Raw genomic sequence first — 16,052 nt, forward strand, 5'->3', positions numbered from 1 at the left:
CCGTTATCGATAAGGTACTTAGCCAATACCGACTTTCCACAGCCAGGGTCCGCTGTGACTAGCAAGGGACCGGACTCTTGTTTCAACCACGTCTGGTAGTGCTCATGCTTAAGAAACCAGAGGCATGTGTCTTCCACCCTTTTCTCCACTCGGTCTTTATACCACTCATATGTGGTATCTTTACCGCTGGCTGTTAGACGGAATAGCTGGTGACACTCTTGTTCTTCTTTTGATAGCCTCTCTTTAGCAAAATCTTTTTGGACTTGGAGCTGCTCTTTTGCAATATCTCGGTGATCTTCTGCAATACCCCGGTGCTCTTGAGCAAGTTCTTTCAGGCCTGTATAAAATTAGTATATCTTAATAGTAGGGTTTAAAGGCCTAAGACTGACCATATAGAATATCACTGATCTTCTTTTCAGCTTCAACCTTGTTTGGAGCTATTCGATAGAGAAGGTCTTTTGCATATGCTGCAGCTGTCATCGCCGCATATCCCTGCCACTCTTTATTTTTATGCGAGTCTGAGTAGTCACAGATGCCACGAATAACCAGACATGGAAAGTGGTTTATAAGACCAGCGGCTTCCATTTCAAAGCAAAGAACGTCCTTCTTTACTATAAGTTTATCTCGAACTGTAGCATCCTTCATGAGTGTATTTGCTGAGGCGATTAGACCATAGTGGATCGCCGGATCATCGTCATCTTCGTCCCGTTCAGGCCGCTCGACAAGACTTAATGGATTATCGCCACATGCTACCGCACATATAGTCTCATTATTTAAAGGGTGAACAACTTGCGATCGGTAGAGCCTATCAGCTACTGCTTCGGGTCGCTTATAACCTCTCTTTCGTAGTCTTCGATTTTTATCTAGTGCGCTGTTGACTGCTTCCCTCAGTTGATTCCCTTGAATCTCATGCTGTGCTATTAGGCCACTAACAGCCGCCCGCAGCAGCGTTGGTGGCTGATTTAAGAATCCCGTCTCTTGGGACTCCTGGCCCTGTATGGCCTTTCCAAAGTCATACTGGACGACGCCACCCATTCCATTTTTAGAAACACCCACGACAACATCGCCAAGACGAATATCGTGCTTTGAGCTAGGAGCGCCGCCGCCAATTCCGACCATTAGACCGATTCTGACATTAGGGAAACTGTGCAGCATATCTCTCGCAACACTCGCTGCGGATGATAGTCCATATTCGCCGTTTGGAAGCACGGCAATAACGATATTATGTCTTCCGATCTTGCCAAGCGTATAGTCGTTATTATCGTTGGAGGGTGTATAGTCAGGCCCTTCATGCTTTTTGTCAAGAAAAGCCTGGGCAGCGACATACTCGGTTGGTATGGCGCAGATCCAACCAACGGTGTAGTCATGTGGATTAGACATGATTGCGTCTCAAAGTCTGGGGTGAAATCCTAGGTCGATGAGCTATAGCGTTTATGAAAGTAAGCTCATCTTTTGTTTTAGTAGCGATTGTCAGCAGAGAATTCAGTTGGGTTGTAATTCCGTGGATTAGGCACCAAGGCATTTTCCCCGCTCCAATAGTAAGATAGCGAATACCAACAGTTGCATGACTCTCCAATAACACTTGGCCAATCATGCAAGCGATGATCCGAATACGCTGGATGTGCGCTGTGATCGTTGTCTAGTAAAAAGTACATTTGGTTGAATTCCACTTCTGGCTCTAGATTTACATGTAATTATAGAATTAGTTATGCAATACCTAAGCATGCAATCTTGATTCTATATTAACAACTGGCTACAACTAAGTGAGAAACCAGCTTCCTCTCTAATGTTAACTCTTGCGGTTGTGAGCACAGACCACGCGCCATCGGTACATAGAGATACTGGCATGAGCCAGAATTGGCTCTTGTCATCGCCTATTTTGGTCATATGCAGGCTATTAATAGGTATATAGAAGTATCTGATTAGGTAAATGTGTTGACTAAAGGTCTTTCAATAGGACGGCTATTTCCCCCATAGTTGTAGCGGTACCTCTGAAGTACCAACTGACAGGGGTATCAAGCCACAATCCAACTAAAAACGGATCCCTATTATAACCGTTATCTAGCTAACTAATCCACAACACCCATTCGCCTTCAACTGTATTTCACTCCTATCTGTATCACTATCGAACTGGACCGCTTGTGGACGCTGTAGATATGTTGTGATTGCACTAAGGAATATGGATCTTAATACCTATACAGTAGAAACCGAAATAAGTGTCCGGTTTTCATTATAACAAAAGTCTTTCCGCACGGACCATTTCTATGGCGTAGTGTGGCTTAAACAGTGCAGACGTTAAGAGGCTACGTACATTATGAAAACATTATCCAGAAATGGATTCTGGGTTCTGTTGGCCAGTAGTTGGATCGTGATCCTTTTCTCAGGGCATGAGTACTGTATAATTTTGTATAACTTATTCTATAAGTACACAAGCAAATCTGGGGCAGAGGTTGAATTAACCAAATCATACTTTTTACAGTACCAGCCAACAATCACAGCGCATATCCAGCGTATTCGGATAATCGCTTGCACGATTGGCCAAATGTTATTGGAGAGTCATGCAACTGTTGGTATTCGCTATCTTACCATCGGAGCGGGGAAAATGCCTTGGTGCCCAATCCACGGAATTACCACCCAACTGCATTCTCTGCTACAATCGCTGTAATAAACTTATAGTAAAGAAAGGCGTTCTCTGCTTTGAAATGGAAGCTGCCGGATTGATGAACCACTTTCCATGCCTGGTTATTCGTGGCATCTGCGACTACTCAGACTCGCATAAAAACAAGGAGTGGCAGGGGTATGCAGCGATGACAGCCGCAGCATACGCAAAAGATCTTCTCTCTCGAATAGCTCCAAGTAGGGTTGAAGCTGAAAAGAAGATCAGTGATATTCTATCTGGTTAGTGTTAGGCCTTTGAACCCCAATGTTAAGATATATCAATCTTATATAGGTCTCCAAGAACTTGCTAAAGATCACCGGGGTATTGCAGAAGATCACCGAGATATTGCAAAAGGTCACCGAGATATTGCAGGGGAGCAGCTCCGAGTCCAGAAAGATTTCGCTAAAGAGAGGCTATCAAAAGAAGAACAAGAGTGTCATTAGCTATTCCGCCTTACATCTAACAGCAAAGATACTACATATGAATGGTATAAAGACCGAGTTGAAGAGAGGGTGGAAGACACATGTCTATGGTTCCTTAAACACGAGCACTACCAAAAGTGGTTGGAACAAGAGTCAGGGCCCCTGCTAGTTACAGCGGATCCTGGCTGCGGGAAATCAGTCTTAGCAAAGTAGCTTATCGATCACGGACTGCCACGATCAGCCACCATCTGCTACTTCTTTTTCAAAGATCAAGACCAAAACACCTCTCGTCAAGCGCTTTGCGCACTACTTCATTAACTCTTCTCCCAAAAGCCATATCTAATTAAACATGCCATGAAACAATTCCGCGACAATGGGCAAAGTTTAATTATGTCTACAAAGTCACTCTGGACAATTCTACAAAATGCTATTAAAGATCCTCAGGCAGGATCTATAATTATAGCCCTTGATGCCCTGGATGAATGTGCTGAGTCTGAGTTTGCGGACCTGATGCGGAATGTGGAGAGCCAATCTCATGGCGATCAGTCAAGCCGCAGCAAGAGCAAGCTAAAATATTTTCTCACATGCCGTCCATATCAGCAAATTATTTCACAATTCCGCAGTCTACTAAATTCTTTTCCAAATATTCATATACCAGGAGAGGAAGAATCGGGAGTCATTAGTCAGGAGGTAAATCACGTTATTACACATCGGGTCAACCAACTGTCACTATCACCCCAAATTAAGAACTACCTAGAGCAAAGACTGCAGGAGATTCCGCACCGCACCTATCTCTAGGTATATCTTATATTTGATTATATAAAACAAGAAGGCTTCAAAAGGACATTACAAGGGGCCGAATCTGCTATTAAATCACTTCCAAAAAGTGTTAATGAGGCATATGAGCAGATTCTTAACAAGTCTAAAGAGGACCTTATGGTTCGAAAAGCCTTGAGCATTATCTTGGCTGCTAGCCGACCACTAACACTTTCGGAAATGAACATTGCTATGAACATAAATGACATAGCACAAGGTCATGTAATACGAGCTTTTCATGATCTTGATTTAGAGGATGAAAGTGACTTCAAGTCGCGTCTAAGATCTTGGTGTGGATTGTTTATCTCGATCTATCATGGCAAGGTTTACTTCCTCCATCAAACTGCTCGCGAATTTCTCCTCGCAGAGTTAGCATCTCCTACAGCTATCCCATCAACTCTACACTGGCATCATTCCATTACTCCTCGCCAAGCACATAATATTCTCGCGGAGCTTTGCGTTCTCTATTTGAACCTGTTTAACCCTAGTCTTAGCCCTACTATTGAAGAGGATGGGAAACCAGCCACTCTACTAATAGCAACGCCTTTTTAAGTTACTCGGCTACAAATTGGGGCGCTCACTTCCGAGAAGCTCACATTATCGATGACGCTGTTATAATACCTGTAATAGGTAGCGATAGTAATTTAAGCCCTTATATCCAAACAGCTACTAGCTATAGCAGTTCAATTTACTTTGTGGTAGTCTGCAATGGTGGCTGCGGTTAGGCAGCCAGGAAGGCTGCCTAACCGCTGCCCAGCTGAACCTGAGCTCCCAACTTCTTAAAAATCGTAGACAGCTTTTAAATAACGAGCCATCCTCCACTGCTGGTCAAGACCCTGATCAGATAAGCATCGCGTAACTTTTAGCCGGGCTGCTTGTTCTCCTCGAGATGGCCACTTCCGAACATCCGCATCGTCCAAGCCGCCGCGAAGATTTCGAGATCGCCATCGTTTGTGCCCTGCCAATCGAGTTCGATGCCGTCGCCCTCACACTTGATCAATTCTGGGACGAAGCTGGCGACCTCTATGGAAGAGCAGTAGGAGATCAAAATATGTATACCACAGGCCGCATCGGGAACTATGATGTCGTATTAACCCTCCTCCCTAACATAGGGAAGGTCAGTACGGCGGGTGCGGCTGCTAGCCTTCGTGCGAGCTATTCTCGGCTGAAAGTAGTCATTTTGGCTGGTATCTGCGGTGGAGTACCTGGTGTGGGCAGCAAGCAAGAGATTCTGCTAGGAGACGTGATCATCAGCAAGCAAGTTATACAGTATGATATCGGTCGGCAGTATCTAAGCTATTTCATGATCCGGAAAACTCCACACGACATCCTCGGTCGGCCAAATCGAGATATTCGCACTCTCATCACTAATTTCCAGACTGACCATATTCGCCGCACGTTGGAACGAGAAACCGCCCGGTTCCTGCTTGAATTGCAGGAGAAGGCCAAGAGCCAGGGGTCAGAGACTCAATACGAATACCCAGGTCCAAATGAAGACAAGCTCTTCCAAGCGGATTATATCCACCGACACCGTACGCCAGAAGGGTGCGATTGCCTTTCATTGTCTCATGGTTGTAAGACGGCTATCGCAGCTTCTTGCGATAAAATGCTGTGTGGTATGTCTTATCTTCTCGTAAGGCAGCGGCTTGAAAACATCAAGCAGCAGGAAGAGTCTCTTCGAATTGGCACGGAAGTCACCAACACGGCCTACAATCCAGCCATCTTTGTCGGCGTGGTCGGATCAGGCGATGCGGTGATGAAGTCCGGTGTAGACCGTGACAGGATTGCTGCAGAACACGAGATCATCGCATTCGAGACTGAGGGTGCCGGCCTCTGGGACGAGGTACCATCTATTGTGGTCAAAGGGGTGTGCGACTATGCGGATAGCCACAAGAACAAGAGATGGCAACCTTATGCAGCGGCCACGGCAGCGGCGGCAGTGAAGTCGTTGCTTGGACGCTATATCCGGACTGACAAGCCGGCAAATCGGATTCCATCTCCTATTAGTGACATCCAGACAGGAGTTTCGCGTCAACCCTCGGCTGCATATTGTAAGTAACCATATTCGAGGTGGCTCGTGATTATTTGCTTGGTTTGCGCTCTGCATGACATAACAGAGATTTCGTTGAGCGCCTCAATATCCTTGTCAGATTCCCTCTGGTCATCCGCAATTTGCTTTTTTTCTTTTGATGTTCATTTACCATTTTCCTGAAGCTAAGCCCTGCTTCCGGGTGGTAGCATTCGAACGAAACCTTTCAGACCCATTGTTAAAGAGCGAAAGGATCTTTCCCCAAGAATCCATTTTAATTCGTGAAGATGTATTATCGTTCCTCAATCGATCCTTAAGTAATGAGGGTAATGCTAGGGCTGTCTTGTATGGTCTTCCTGGAGTTGGGTAGGTGCATGATTCTGAAATCGTCCCAGAAATATCTCAAGATTGACTGTTCTCTCAAGCAAAACGACCTTAGCACGATATTTCGCCAATCAAGAGCAAGCCACAAGAGCGATACTCTGGATCCCATCAGGCTCAGAACTAGAAATACGAGAGGCTTTCTCTGAGTATTCAAAAATTCTGACAGCACGAGACCGAGAGCCAGCTAATTTTGTCTCAGTAGTCGGTGAACGGCTCAATGACTCGTTCGCCGAAAACTGGCTCATAATTTTCGATGGCCTTGACGACCACTCTGCAATTCCTATGGAAAGCTACATCTTTCCGCACCTGCCATCCGGCAAAGTCTTGATAACTACCCAGAACGCCAGCATCTGCGATCGGATCAATGCAAATCACATTATGCAAGTAACTCCATTGGATGAGGAGGCCGCTGAAAAACTTCTCCTCCTGACAGCTGCGAGAACGGCCTATGTCAACACAGCCAATGTTTCCGAGTCTGCTGGTGAGGTCCAAGCGAGAAAACAGGTACTGCGAGAGCTCGGGTATCTCCCAGCGGCGATATCTGTTGTCGGTGGCATCCTCCGCGGGTCTCTTGGCTCTCTCCAGATCAGTTGTGAAACGTATCTTCAACGCAACAACGAAGCCAGAGACAAAGACCTCGAAGAGAGTCCAATTCTGACTACTTACCGCTCAGTTTGGAAAGCATTTGAGATCTGTTTTCAACATTTTCTTTCTGATCAGGCCACCAATTCTAAACGCGCAGCGCACCTCGCATACTTCGTGGCCTCCTTCGAGGATGCATCGAATCTCAAGGATGGCGTCCAGCTGTATCGCCTAGCCGCTCGTCAAAGAGATCAAGTGCAAATCGACAGCGAGAGTACTGGCTCCAAAGTCATGAGGGAACTGCATTTCTTAGATCACAACTTCTTCCGACGCTCCTTCGACAAGTTGGTATCAGCCAATTTCATTACAGGGAACTGGACCAAAAGCGGAGATGATCACGTACCGTACATCGAGATGCATTCTCTGTTTAAGAGATGGTTACAACGGGAACATACAGGACAGATCGGCTCCCTCCTCCGCCCGAAACTGTGGCTTCTGGGTTTCGGCATGTGTAAGCAACTGGAACAAACTGTAGTTGAGACGGACCGACACAGTTCGCTCAAATCTGAACTACGAGCAAGTATTGCGACCCACCGAGTATATTGTTATGATAATGCTGTCTCGGACCATGAAGCAGTGGTGCCGTTTGTTTTGGATGCTATGCGTAGCTTGGCTCAGTCAATTCAGCATTTACCGGTCGACACCCAACAACAGCCTCCTTTAGCTATGTATTCAGATAATTTACACGACTCCATGAGAGAGATATATGACGATCAGATCAAGGCTATTGACTGGACTACAGTATCCGACGAGTTCATCGACGAGTTGAATGATCAGGTCGAATACGCTGTCAGGCATGAATCACAGAAGAAGCCAGATTTCCAACTGGACTTTTTCCTCCAAAAACTAGACGATTGGGGGTGTCTACCAATTGCGTTCAGAACCGCCGCTTCGAATAAGCTTCAACTATGTGGACAAATTCAGCCCATTGAGGAGCTTAAGGACAGAATTGTCCTTAATATCCGGTCCTTGTTGTTGGCTTGTCTTGGCTCAGAAGCGACCGAGGAAGTCGCCGATATGTGCCATGTGCCCCACGTCGAGCGTCGGAGTATAGGCCAAAGATGGGTGACGAGATGGGCAGGTGATGTATCAGCGATAATTAAACGTGGTTTCGACGAAGCTTTCAGCACTGTTTGTCGGCACGGAATTGCCCCTGGAGCTCCCACACCAACCACGGAGACAGAGACAGCAGGGACAGAACTTGCGACTCTGTTTGAGGGTTTTTCTTCATCACATCCTAGAAACATATTTTTTGCTACCCTTCGTCGGGTTATCGCTGCCCTTACTGAGGAACTATTGATTGACTTTGGCGCCCTGGATATACTGGAAACGAAGTGTATACAAATCAGGGACGTATGTGAGAGCGCTATCAGGCGAGGACTTGGAGATCGAGCTGGCGAAGTTTTCCATTTCCAGCCTCTTTCCTCGGAAGCAAATCATCCTACGGGCTTCAGCATGCTTTGGCAATTGGCCTGGGGTGGCCGTGTTGCAGGTGGTCTTACCGACTGAGTCGGATCAGTGGTGATGGATTCCATATCACAAGATCTAAGGGATACCAGTATCGAAGAACTGGAGCGTTTCCTACAGCCTCACTGCGTATCTGTGGCACTCGAACTGGCTGACAATATTAAGAATGATTCGGGTGATATCTTCCTTAACTGGATCAGTTCGGGCTGGGTTGACTTGCCTGATGACGATGCGAGTGGTGGTGACCCACTACAAGGTAGCGGGGGCCTTGGAGCAAATATTCATGAAGCATTTGGTACTGTGCGAGTACAAGCTACCGAAGCAATGCAAGCTGTTTACGTTGGTAACCAAAGAGTTTCGTCTCGAGAAGCTGTATGTCGGGCGCTCCGGGCCATTTTTGATTGTCGCCGAACGCTACACCACGACATCATGAGACGCCTTGCAAGACCGGGGCTAAATGATAGGACAGAAATGGGACCATTCTTTGCCAAAATGTTCCTGGAAGAATGCGACAAGGAGCTTGTCACGATATATTCCGTGTTAACGGACGAGACCAGTGTAGCTTATAAGGAGGAACTGGAAGCACTGCAGCAGGTTGAAAGGAATTGGAAGATGCAGAGAGATAACTGATTCTAGCGGACTTGCTTTATTAGTCTAGGGACTTCTGAAACGGGAGCCTTAAAGACCGACGTAAGTGCATAACTAGCAGTTGGGATAACTATAGGTTCATATTATAACCTAATATCTTGTTTGTTTGTTTGTTTGTTTGTTTATTATTAACTGTAGCTTAGCTGAAATCCCTATATAAGGCGATACGGTTAGTGTAACAATCTACAAGCACAGAGTAATCCAACTCTAGTATAGTTTTCTTTGCCATTTAGTAGAATCAAGTATACACAGGGTCCTAGCATCAGAGACCCCAGGTATCTCACACTTTTTTTTGCAGTTCGTGTTCCATTATCAATTCTGCAGAATCATCTTGGCAACTGCCAAGGTTTATTACTTCTAATATGAAATTATTGCTTTATATATACTTATTTTTCCTTTAAAGTAATTGCTATCTTTAAAGTACCTGATTTATTTCATACTTAAGCTATTATTAAATAACCAGCTCCTCTATATATCTAAAACTTTATTATACTATATATCTCTTAATTTACGTTTATACTTCAGGCTATACCGGTACATTCCATTGCCCTATTGGAGGAGACTCCACCGGGCGTAATAAAGTCTATGTGTGTATATGCGTGGTACATTCCATTGTTTTAGAAGCTTCATAGCGTTACTACTTTAGAATTTATATTATTTTATAACAACGCTGTTATGAATAGGCAACTTCTACAGCTAATTACTATACTCTTATCTTGTGCATTTAAAGTTATTGATATTTTAAAGTACCTAATTAATCTCATACTTACGCCATTATTAGACGACCATCTCCTCTATGTTTAGTACTATGCATTCCAGTATTACCTTTATATTCTTGAGGGCGTTACAGTACTAGGCCAAAGTATATAGATTATCTTATAGTTATACTATCCTCGGCACAGCTTTCTTCTATAGAAACAGATATAATATGTCTTTAAGTTTGTGGCTTTTACAGGGCATTCCTGTATTGCGATATTCTTATGAATTGTTAACCGACTTTCCGTACTTCTGCACCTATCTATAATGGGAAACCTGGCATTTCTTGACCAAGGTGAGTTTCCAACACGACCATGTACACAGACACTAAATGGCGCGTTAAGAAAGTAACTTCGCGAGTGGTGACGAGACAGTCGCTTTTATCCTTGGCAGTGAACCAGCTGTCGGGATCTTTCGACGATTCAATTGGCTTAGTGTTTATTGCCTGCTTGAAAAGCAACGCTTTCACCCCGCAATGTAGCCGAGTCTCTTTTGCATCGCCCTATGGCATTGAGAAATTTTCAGCGAACATTCCTGGCGGATCTTATACAGATCGTTTCTTTGGATAGAAGTGCATATCATTTTTTGCATATGATGCTACTGTTACAGCGACGAAGAATAATCACCGTCTTCTCGTCTTATGTCTCTCTTATCCTCGCTCACCCGGTCATTGAACTCTCAGAACAACCGTCTTACTTCCAGTTCATCTGATCTAACAAAGCCAGTATTATTCCCGCGAACGAGACCATTCATCTAAGTGATGGCTTGAAAGGGGTCGAGATATACTTATCTATCATCTCAATCATTATCGTCGCGCTGACCTACATTGTCTTGATTGGACGTGCTGGCTACCTGATCAATGTCAGCAAACTTCCTCTCGCGCCGATAGGAAAAAACATCAGCGCTATTCTCGCCACCACTTGGCCAGATGAGACTTGCGATCGGCATGTTCTTCCCCATGAAAATAAACGGCATTTAAACAACATCAGGCTCCTTTACCTCGGTGTCCTGAGCTCGGAATCAATAGAGCATCGAGTCGCCAAAGGCCTTGCTCAATGCCGTGCTGAATGCCGAGCGAACAAGAGGGAAATCCGTGGTGGTCATCTCTGGCTTACAAGTGGCTCAGTAGCAACCAAAGCCGTTGTTCAGCTGGCGATCTGGGAATGGGCCAGCTTCTGGCTGATGTGCACAACAGTGGCAACAACCGTCATATTCAATGGTTTCACGATAGGTATACAGAGCAACGACAGCATGCCTCGACTTGTGGTCATCATCATATTTGCAGTTGGCTACCTCATCCATCTCTGCTTCGTGTGGTCTTCAGTCCTGTACTTCCTCACGCAAGTTGGTGCGGGCGCAGCATGGAGCCTCCTGCATCGGGCCCGCTTCGCTGTCGTGGACCGCTGCCATCTCTTCAATTGCATCAGAGATAACAAAAGCCCTCTCAATTTCACTGAAATCGACAAATCGAGTGCAGGTTCCGACTTCATTCCTATGACCTATGAAGCCGTACTTCCGGGGCGAACGGATCGTCCACCCGCAATCCAGCGCTCACTCAATGAGACAAAAGTACTTGAGGCCGCCATGAAAAGCATGAAAAATGACCAAGAAAAGGCACGAAACAGCTTCCAAACCGCTGCCGAAAGTGCCCTGGAGCGTGTTATTGCCAATGCTGCGGCCATGCTCAGTATCTGCGTCGTTACAGGCTTCAGTACCTACACAACAAAGCCCCTGCAAGACGACTCCAGCACGCAGATTGGATCCATCGCCTTGTTGGGCTCAGCACTGCTAGGTCTTGCCGCCATGTTCACAAGCGCCTTGCATCTCAGTAACATGGATACTGCCTTCCAGCAAATTCTCAGCATGAAAGAGCTCAAGATCAACGGCAATGCCGTCGAATACGTAACGAGACGCATCTACCAGGGTAGAAGAGTTGGTTTCACGCAAGGCTCATTGCACGCTAGGAAAGTCACACTGTGGCATCTCCTCCGGGCAATGAATTGGTGGAATAGGATTCTTAGCCTCATGTTTGGGCCCGCATATGCCCTCCTTCCCACTGCGGATGATGATACGCGACGCTCGACAGACGCTTCATTTGAGTGCAAGATCGATGTCAGAGGTCAAGATGTAGTATTCACTACTGCCTGTACGAGCAGCCATCGCAGGAATCAGAGTAACGGCAATAACGCCGATGCAATTGTTGTGTACTGTATTTACCGCCATACGAGACAGACCGCATTCAGAAGGCAGCAGAGTCAGAGAATAGACTCAGCTGTCGACTTGCATGACTGCTAGAGGCTATTGGTGAAGACGTGGAATTGAACAAAACCACCAGTGTTGAAGAGGACGAGGGGTAGAGAAGAGAAGGACCTAGTGTCAGCTAGCAAGAGAGCTTTCCTTGATGAGCCAGCCAATCACGAGGCAGTCAAGCACTTCCAAGTTCTAGGACAATTTCGGGAAGAGGGACTACCAATGCAACTACCTACGCAGAAAGAGATCGAGATTTCTAATAATCCTGAGGTTTTACGCCTTGAACAAGAGTTGAGAGCGAGTGCGTCGGGCAGCTACAATACAATACAATACAATTTATTACGCCCGGCGGCACTTGAGCCGAAAGGGCACTAATTACTAATACATACACAAGTTGCCTAAATTGTATCCTAGTCTCCTCAAGCCCATATGAAGTCGTACATTGCCCAATCTGTGATCTTGTTTCCTTAACCCCATAATATGCTATTCCACAAATTGCCCAAATTGAGTTATTGTTTTCTTAACCAGTAGTAAGTCGGCTTGGCGGTCAAGTGTCCCTGCTTGCTATGTCTCTGTCTGCGGATTCCCGTGGTGTTGTAAAGTTATTATCGAACTGGCTTGGGGGCTATTCCCCAAGTGTTCAGTGTCCTATCTTCGGCGGCTGAAGCGGCATTCGCTGCGTATGGGGGGGTGAAGGTTAGAGTCAAGTGGAGATGAGGGTTAGGTGGGGCGGGGATTCTGTATTCAAACTCGTTCCACTCGTTCCTCCCAGGGCGCTAGAGTGAGCGGGTGGATGGTTTCTAGTTGTTCCATTGGGATATCCGTAAGTGCTGTCGATACCTGATAGAGGGGTGATCGAAAGGAAGTTCTGAATTTACGGATGCGAGAGGTCAACCTTCGGAGTGGGTTGGTGTCAGGCAATGTGTGCATGTCTACCCACATCTTAATTGCCCTTTTCCAGAACCGTTGCCGAGCTGGAGCAATATGGGCTTCAGCTTCGGCTACACTTGTCGCTACAGTGCTAAACGTCCCAATGATTGCCTGTGCTCCTGCTCTTTGCACTCTGTTGATGGGTCCCATTAGCCTGTATATAAACCTGTGCATCCAGACATTCGAAGCATAGTCTACCACCGGGGCCACCGTGGCCGCGAATAGCTGTCTTGCTGTTGCTGGGGTTAGACCTCTTAATCTCTTTAGTTCCATTGCTGCTACCAGTCCTTTAGAAGCTGCCATTGCGATATGTTCTTTGTACTTGAGTTCAGCATCCATGATCACTCCAAGAACCTTGACGTAGCCTTTCGGGTGGACCACTTGTCCTTTGATTGTGAAGGGTGCAGAGTCATTCTTATAGTCCTTTCTGGTGAAGTGGATGATTACTGTCTTGCTAGCTTCAAAAGTTGCACCGCTTCTCCTTTCCCAGGCCAATGCGTCTGTGATAATCGATTCAACCTTCTCACGGTTGCTCTGTGCAGTTGGGCCTGAAACCCAGGCTGTGAAGTCATCCACAAATGCGATGGCTCCTTTGTTGCTATCGATCCGTCGTTGTACTAGATCCGCGTTGAAGAAAAGAAATAAAATCGGAGATAGAGGAGAGCCTTGCGGAAGGCCAGCTTGGGGCAATTCTCTGATCTCTGATGAGGTGCCATTAATTTGAATTGTAGCCGTCCGGTTTGAGCAGAATGCTTCTACCCATCCAAGTAATTTCTCAGGGATACCGCGTGCTTTCATTCTTTGAAGCAACCTTTCTTTGCATACTCCGTTGTAGGCTCCTTTGACATCGAAACTAATGAGGCTTACAACAAGATGACGCCTCCAAGATATATAAATCTGCTCTTGTAAAAGTAGTAGGGCCTGTTCTGCCGATCGTTGCTTGCGAGCTCCAAAGTGGTTCGTCGGGAGCAACCCATAAACTTCCACAGCATGTGAGATTCTCTCTGCTACCACGGACTCCAATACCTTGCCAAGGGTGGCAAGCAGCGAGATTGGACGCCACGCTTTTGCCCTTGTATAGTCTTCTTTATTTTCAAAAGTGTAACCAAATGCTTGTTCAACCTTGAGGAGATCGGCGTCCGTAGCCATGGTGACAGTAATTACATGTATTAAAGATTTGGGATCATAGTAAATGTGTGGAAGCAGCGATCTGACTTCGACACAAACGCTACGCTCTTGTGCCGTCTTAGCAGTAGGCGTAGGTGAACGCGGCTAGACAGTGTCCGGGAATTTGGTGGCCAACGCGAGATGGAGGACCGAAGTTTGGGCTTGCTGTGGGGCAGATATGGGAGAGGGCAGTTACGTATTAGTCAACCTCAATGATGCTGTGAAATGCAACTTCACCGCAAGCAGTCGGCAATGATGTGTTAACGAACCTCTAATTACCCGTGGATTCAATTGTCAGCCAGGCTTTAAGCGACCATATTGAGGCTTAGCATCACAGCTCCGCTGTCTGGACTTATAATGCTTGACGACATCTGCTGCCGCTTCTATGATGGTCTGGGTTTGAGGATTTATCTATAGTAAGATTTCCTATAGTGAGAATCTAAATCATTACTAGCGATGATTTGGCTGACTAGCGTGGTCTCGTAGACAATATTTGTTGCAACTTACTTAGTAACCTGGACGTGGTGTCGCGGCTAAATCTGACTTAGAATGAGTTATGCGCTCTTTTAATTCATGGCCAGCCCACTTATATTAAGTGCCAACCAACCCAATATTCATGGAACTCCTTGAGAAGGACAAGAGCCTCCATCAGCAATTCGTGCAGTCATCCAACTATTCTTGACAGTCAGCGAAAGCTACGAGATATATCAGCAATTCCAACGAACCTGCTTACCAAATCGCCAGGTCTTATGGAGCGGTATACCGCGTAAAACTGCCCAGAGTTGGGCTGACATACGTGGCATGCAGACACTGAATACGGCCATGGGCCCTCTAATGGATATCAAGCATCTGCGATGCCATCGTAATAATTCGCTTAAGGAATGGTCTAGGTACGTTCACGGAGCTTCAGCCATGTTCGCCTGGTACATCTCTGGAGGTGAAGTAGTTGCCGTTCTGTCGCAGCCTCCACCACAGCGATTCCACCCATCTGGAGGAACGTACTACCAAACGATTGAGGAGCCCATCATCATGGGGAGGATGGGAGGGAGGGACGCGCAAACTCTCGCGTGGCGGGCTATTACGATCAATGTCATCTAGCTTTTCGCCGATAGGGGCTCGCCGCCGAAGATTGGGTCTCCCCATGATTAGGATGAAACCAACCTCAACAAAAATGGTGGTCTACGAGGCAGCGGACAGCCCGAAATCTCATTACGACCAACAACTTAATAAAGCATTGAAAGCCGTTCATTGATGTACTGCCTAGTAGCCAATAATAATAAAAGTCATGAGGCGGGAGACAAGTGGACGGAAAAAGGAAAGAAAAAACTGCGAAAATGCTGGGGCAGCTAGTGGGCGAGACTGCCCGTTAGGTCCACTTTTAGCGGCCGGCAGCATATTAGCCTCATTGCTACAGGGCGGCGTACATCAAACGTACGCCGCCTGTCGAGAAACCTTCTCTATTTGTTCTACTGCTGTGGAAATCTTTTTGTAAAATAGCCCATCTAGAAGGCAATTGCAGCTTCCTCGTGAAAAGAAAGTATGCTATTGACGACCAGGGGGTAGAAAGCAGTTAAATATCGGTGTGGAAAGCGATTAGGTTCCCGGGCTGGTAAAATGGCCAAAATGCAAATGCTGCAAAAGCCAACGACGAGGGCATCCCGTCTATTTATTTATTTAGCCATTCGGCCCAGTTTTTTATGTTATTTATTAGGTTGAAGTTTGCAGTACAACCGGCCATGGCGGTCCCAAGTGGATTGTGTTGAATAAGTAAGCTAGTGTACGATCAGGGATTTAAAAACAGAAGCTAGTAATACACCATATAAAAATTCAAAAGCAAGCAGGCCACAGGTTAATTACAGGTAAGCGAAGCAATGTCATTGCA

At 46.1% G+C, this 16,052-nt stretch overlaps 4 protein-coding genes across 4 annotated transcripts; 3 read left to right on the plus strand and 1 right to left on the minus strand.

Annotated features, from left to right (window-relative positions):
* Positions 1–4,786: 4,786 nt before the first annotated feature.
* Positions 4,787–8,461, plus strand: TGAM01_v210889 (phosphorylase superfamily protein; the record flags this gene model as incomplete). Its single annotated transcript, XM_018810793.1, has 2 exons — positions 4,787–5,948; positions 6,423–8,461. 2 exons carry the CDS (start codon positions 4,787–4,789, stop codon positions 8,459–8,461), a joined length of 3,201 nt encoding a protein of 1,066 aa, XP_018655995.1.
* A 15-nt stretch (positions 8,462–8,476) lies between these two features.
* Positions 8,477–9,049, plus strand: TGAM01_v210890 (hypothetical protein; the record flags this gene model as incomplete). The annotated part of the gene is made up of 1 exon (XM_018810794.1): positions 8,477–9,049. One exon carries the CDS (start codon positions 8,477–8,479, stop codon positions 9,047–9,049), a length of 573 nt encoding a protein of 190 aa, XP_018655996.1.
* A 1,041-nt stretch (positions 9,050–10,090) lies between these two features.
* TGAM01_v210891 (hypothetical protein) lies at positions 10,091–12,118 on the plus strand (the record flags this gene model as incomplete). Its single annotated transcript, XM_018810795.1, has 2 exons — positions 10,091–10,118; positions 10,545–12,118. 2 exons carry the CDS (start codon positions 10,091–10,093, stop codon positions 12,116–12,118), a joined length of 1,602 nt encoding a protein of 533 aa, XP_018655997.1.
* A 699-nt stretch (positions 12,119–12,817) lies between these two features.
* On the minus strand, positions 12,818–14,152 carry TGAM01_v210892 (zinc knuckle; the record flags this gene model as incomplete). The annotated part of the gene is made up of 1 exon (XM_018810796.1): positions 12,818–14,152. One exon carries the CDS (start codon positions 14,150–14,152, stop codon positions 12,818–12,820), a length of 1,335 nt encoding a protein of 444 aa, XP_018655998.1.
* Positions 14,153–16,052: the final 1,900 nt, after the last annotated feature.

The sequence above is a fragment of the Trichoderma gamsii genome, assembly GCF_001481775.2.
Source record: "Trichoderma gamsii strain T6085 chromosome Unknown Scaffold_76.2, whole genome shotgun sequence".
Classification (NCBI taxonomy): domain Eukaryota; kingdom Fungi; phylum Ascomycota; class Sordariomycetes; order Hypocreales; family Hypocreaceae; genus Trichoderma; species Trichoderma gamsii.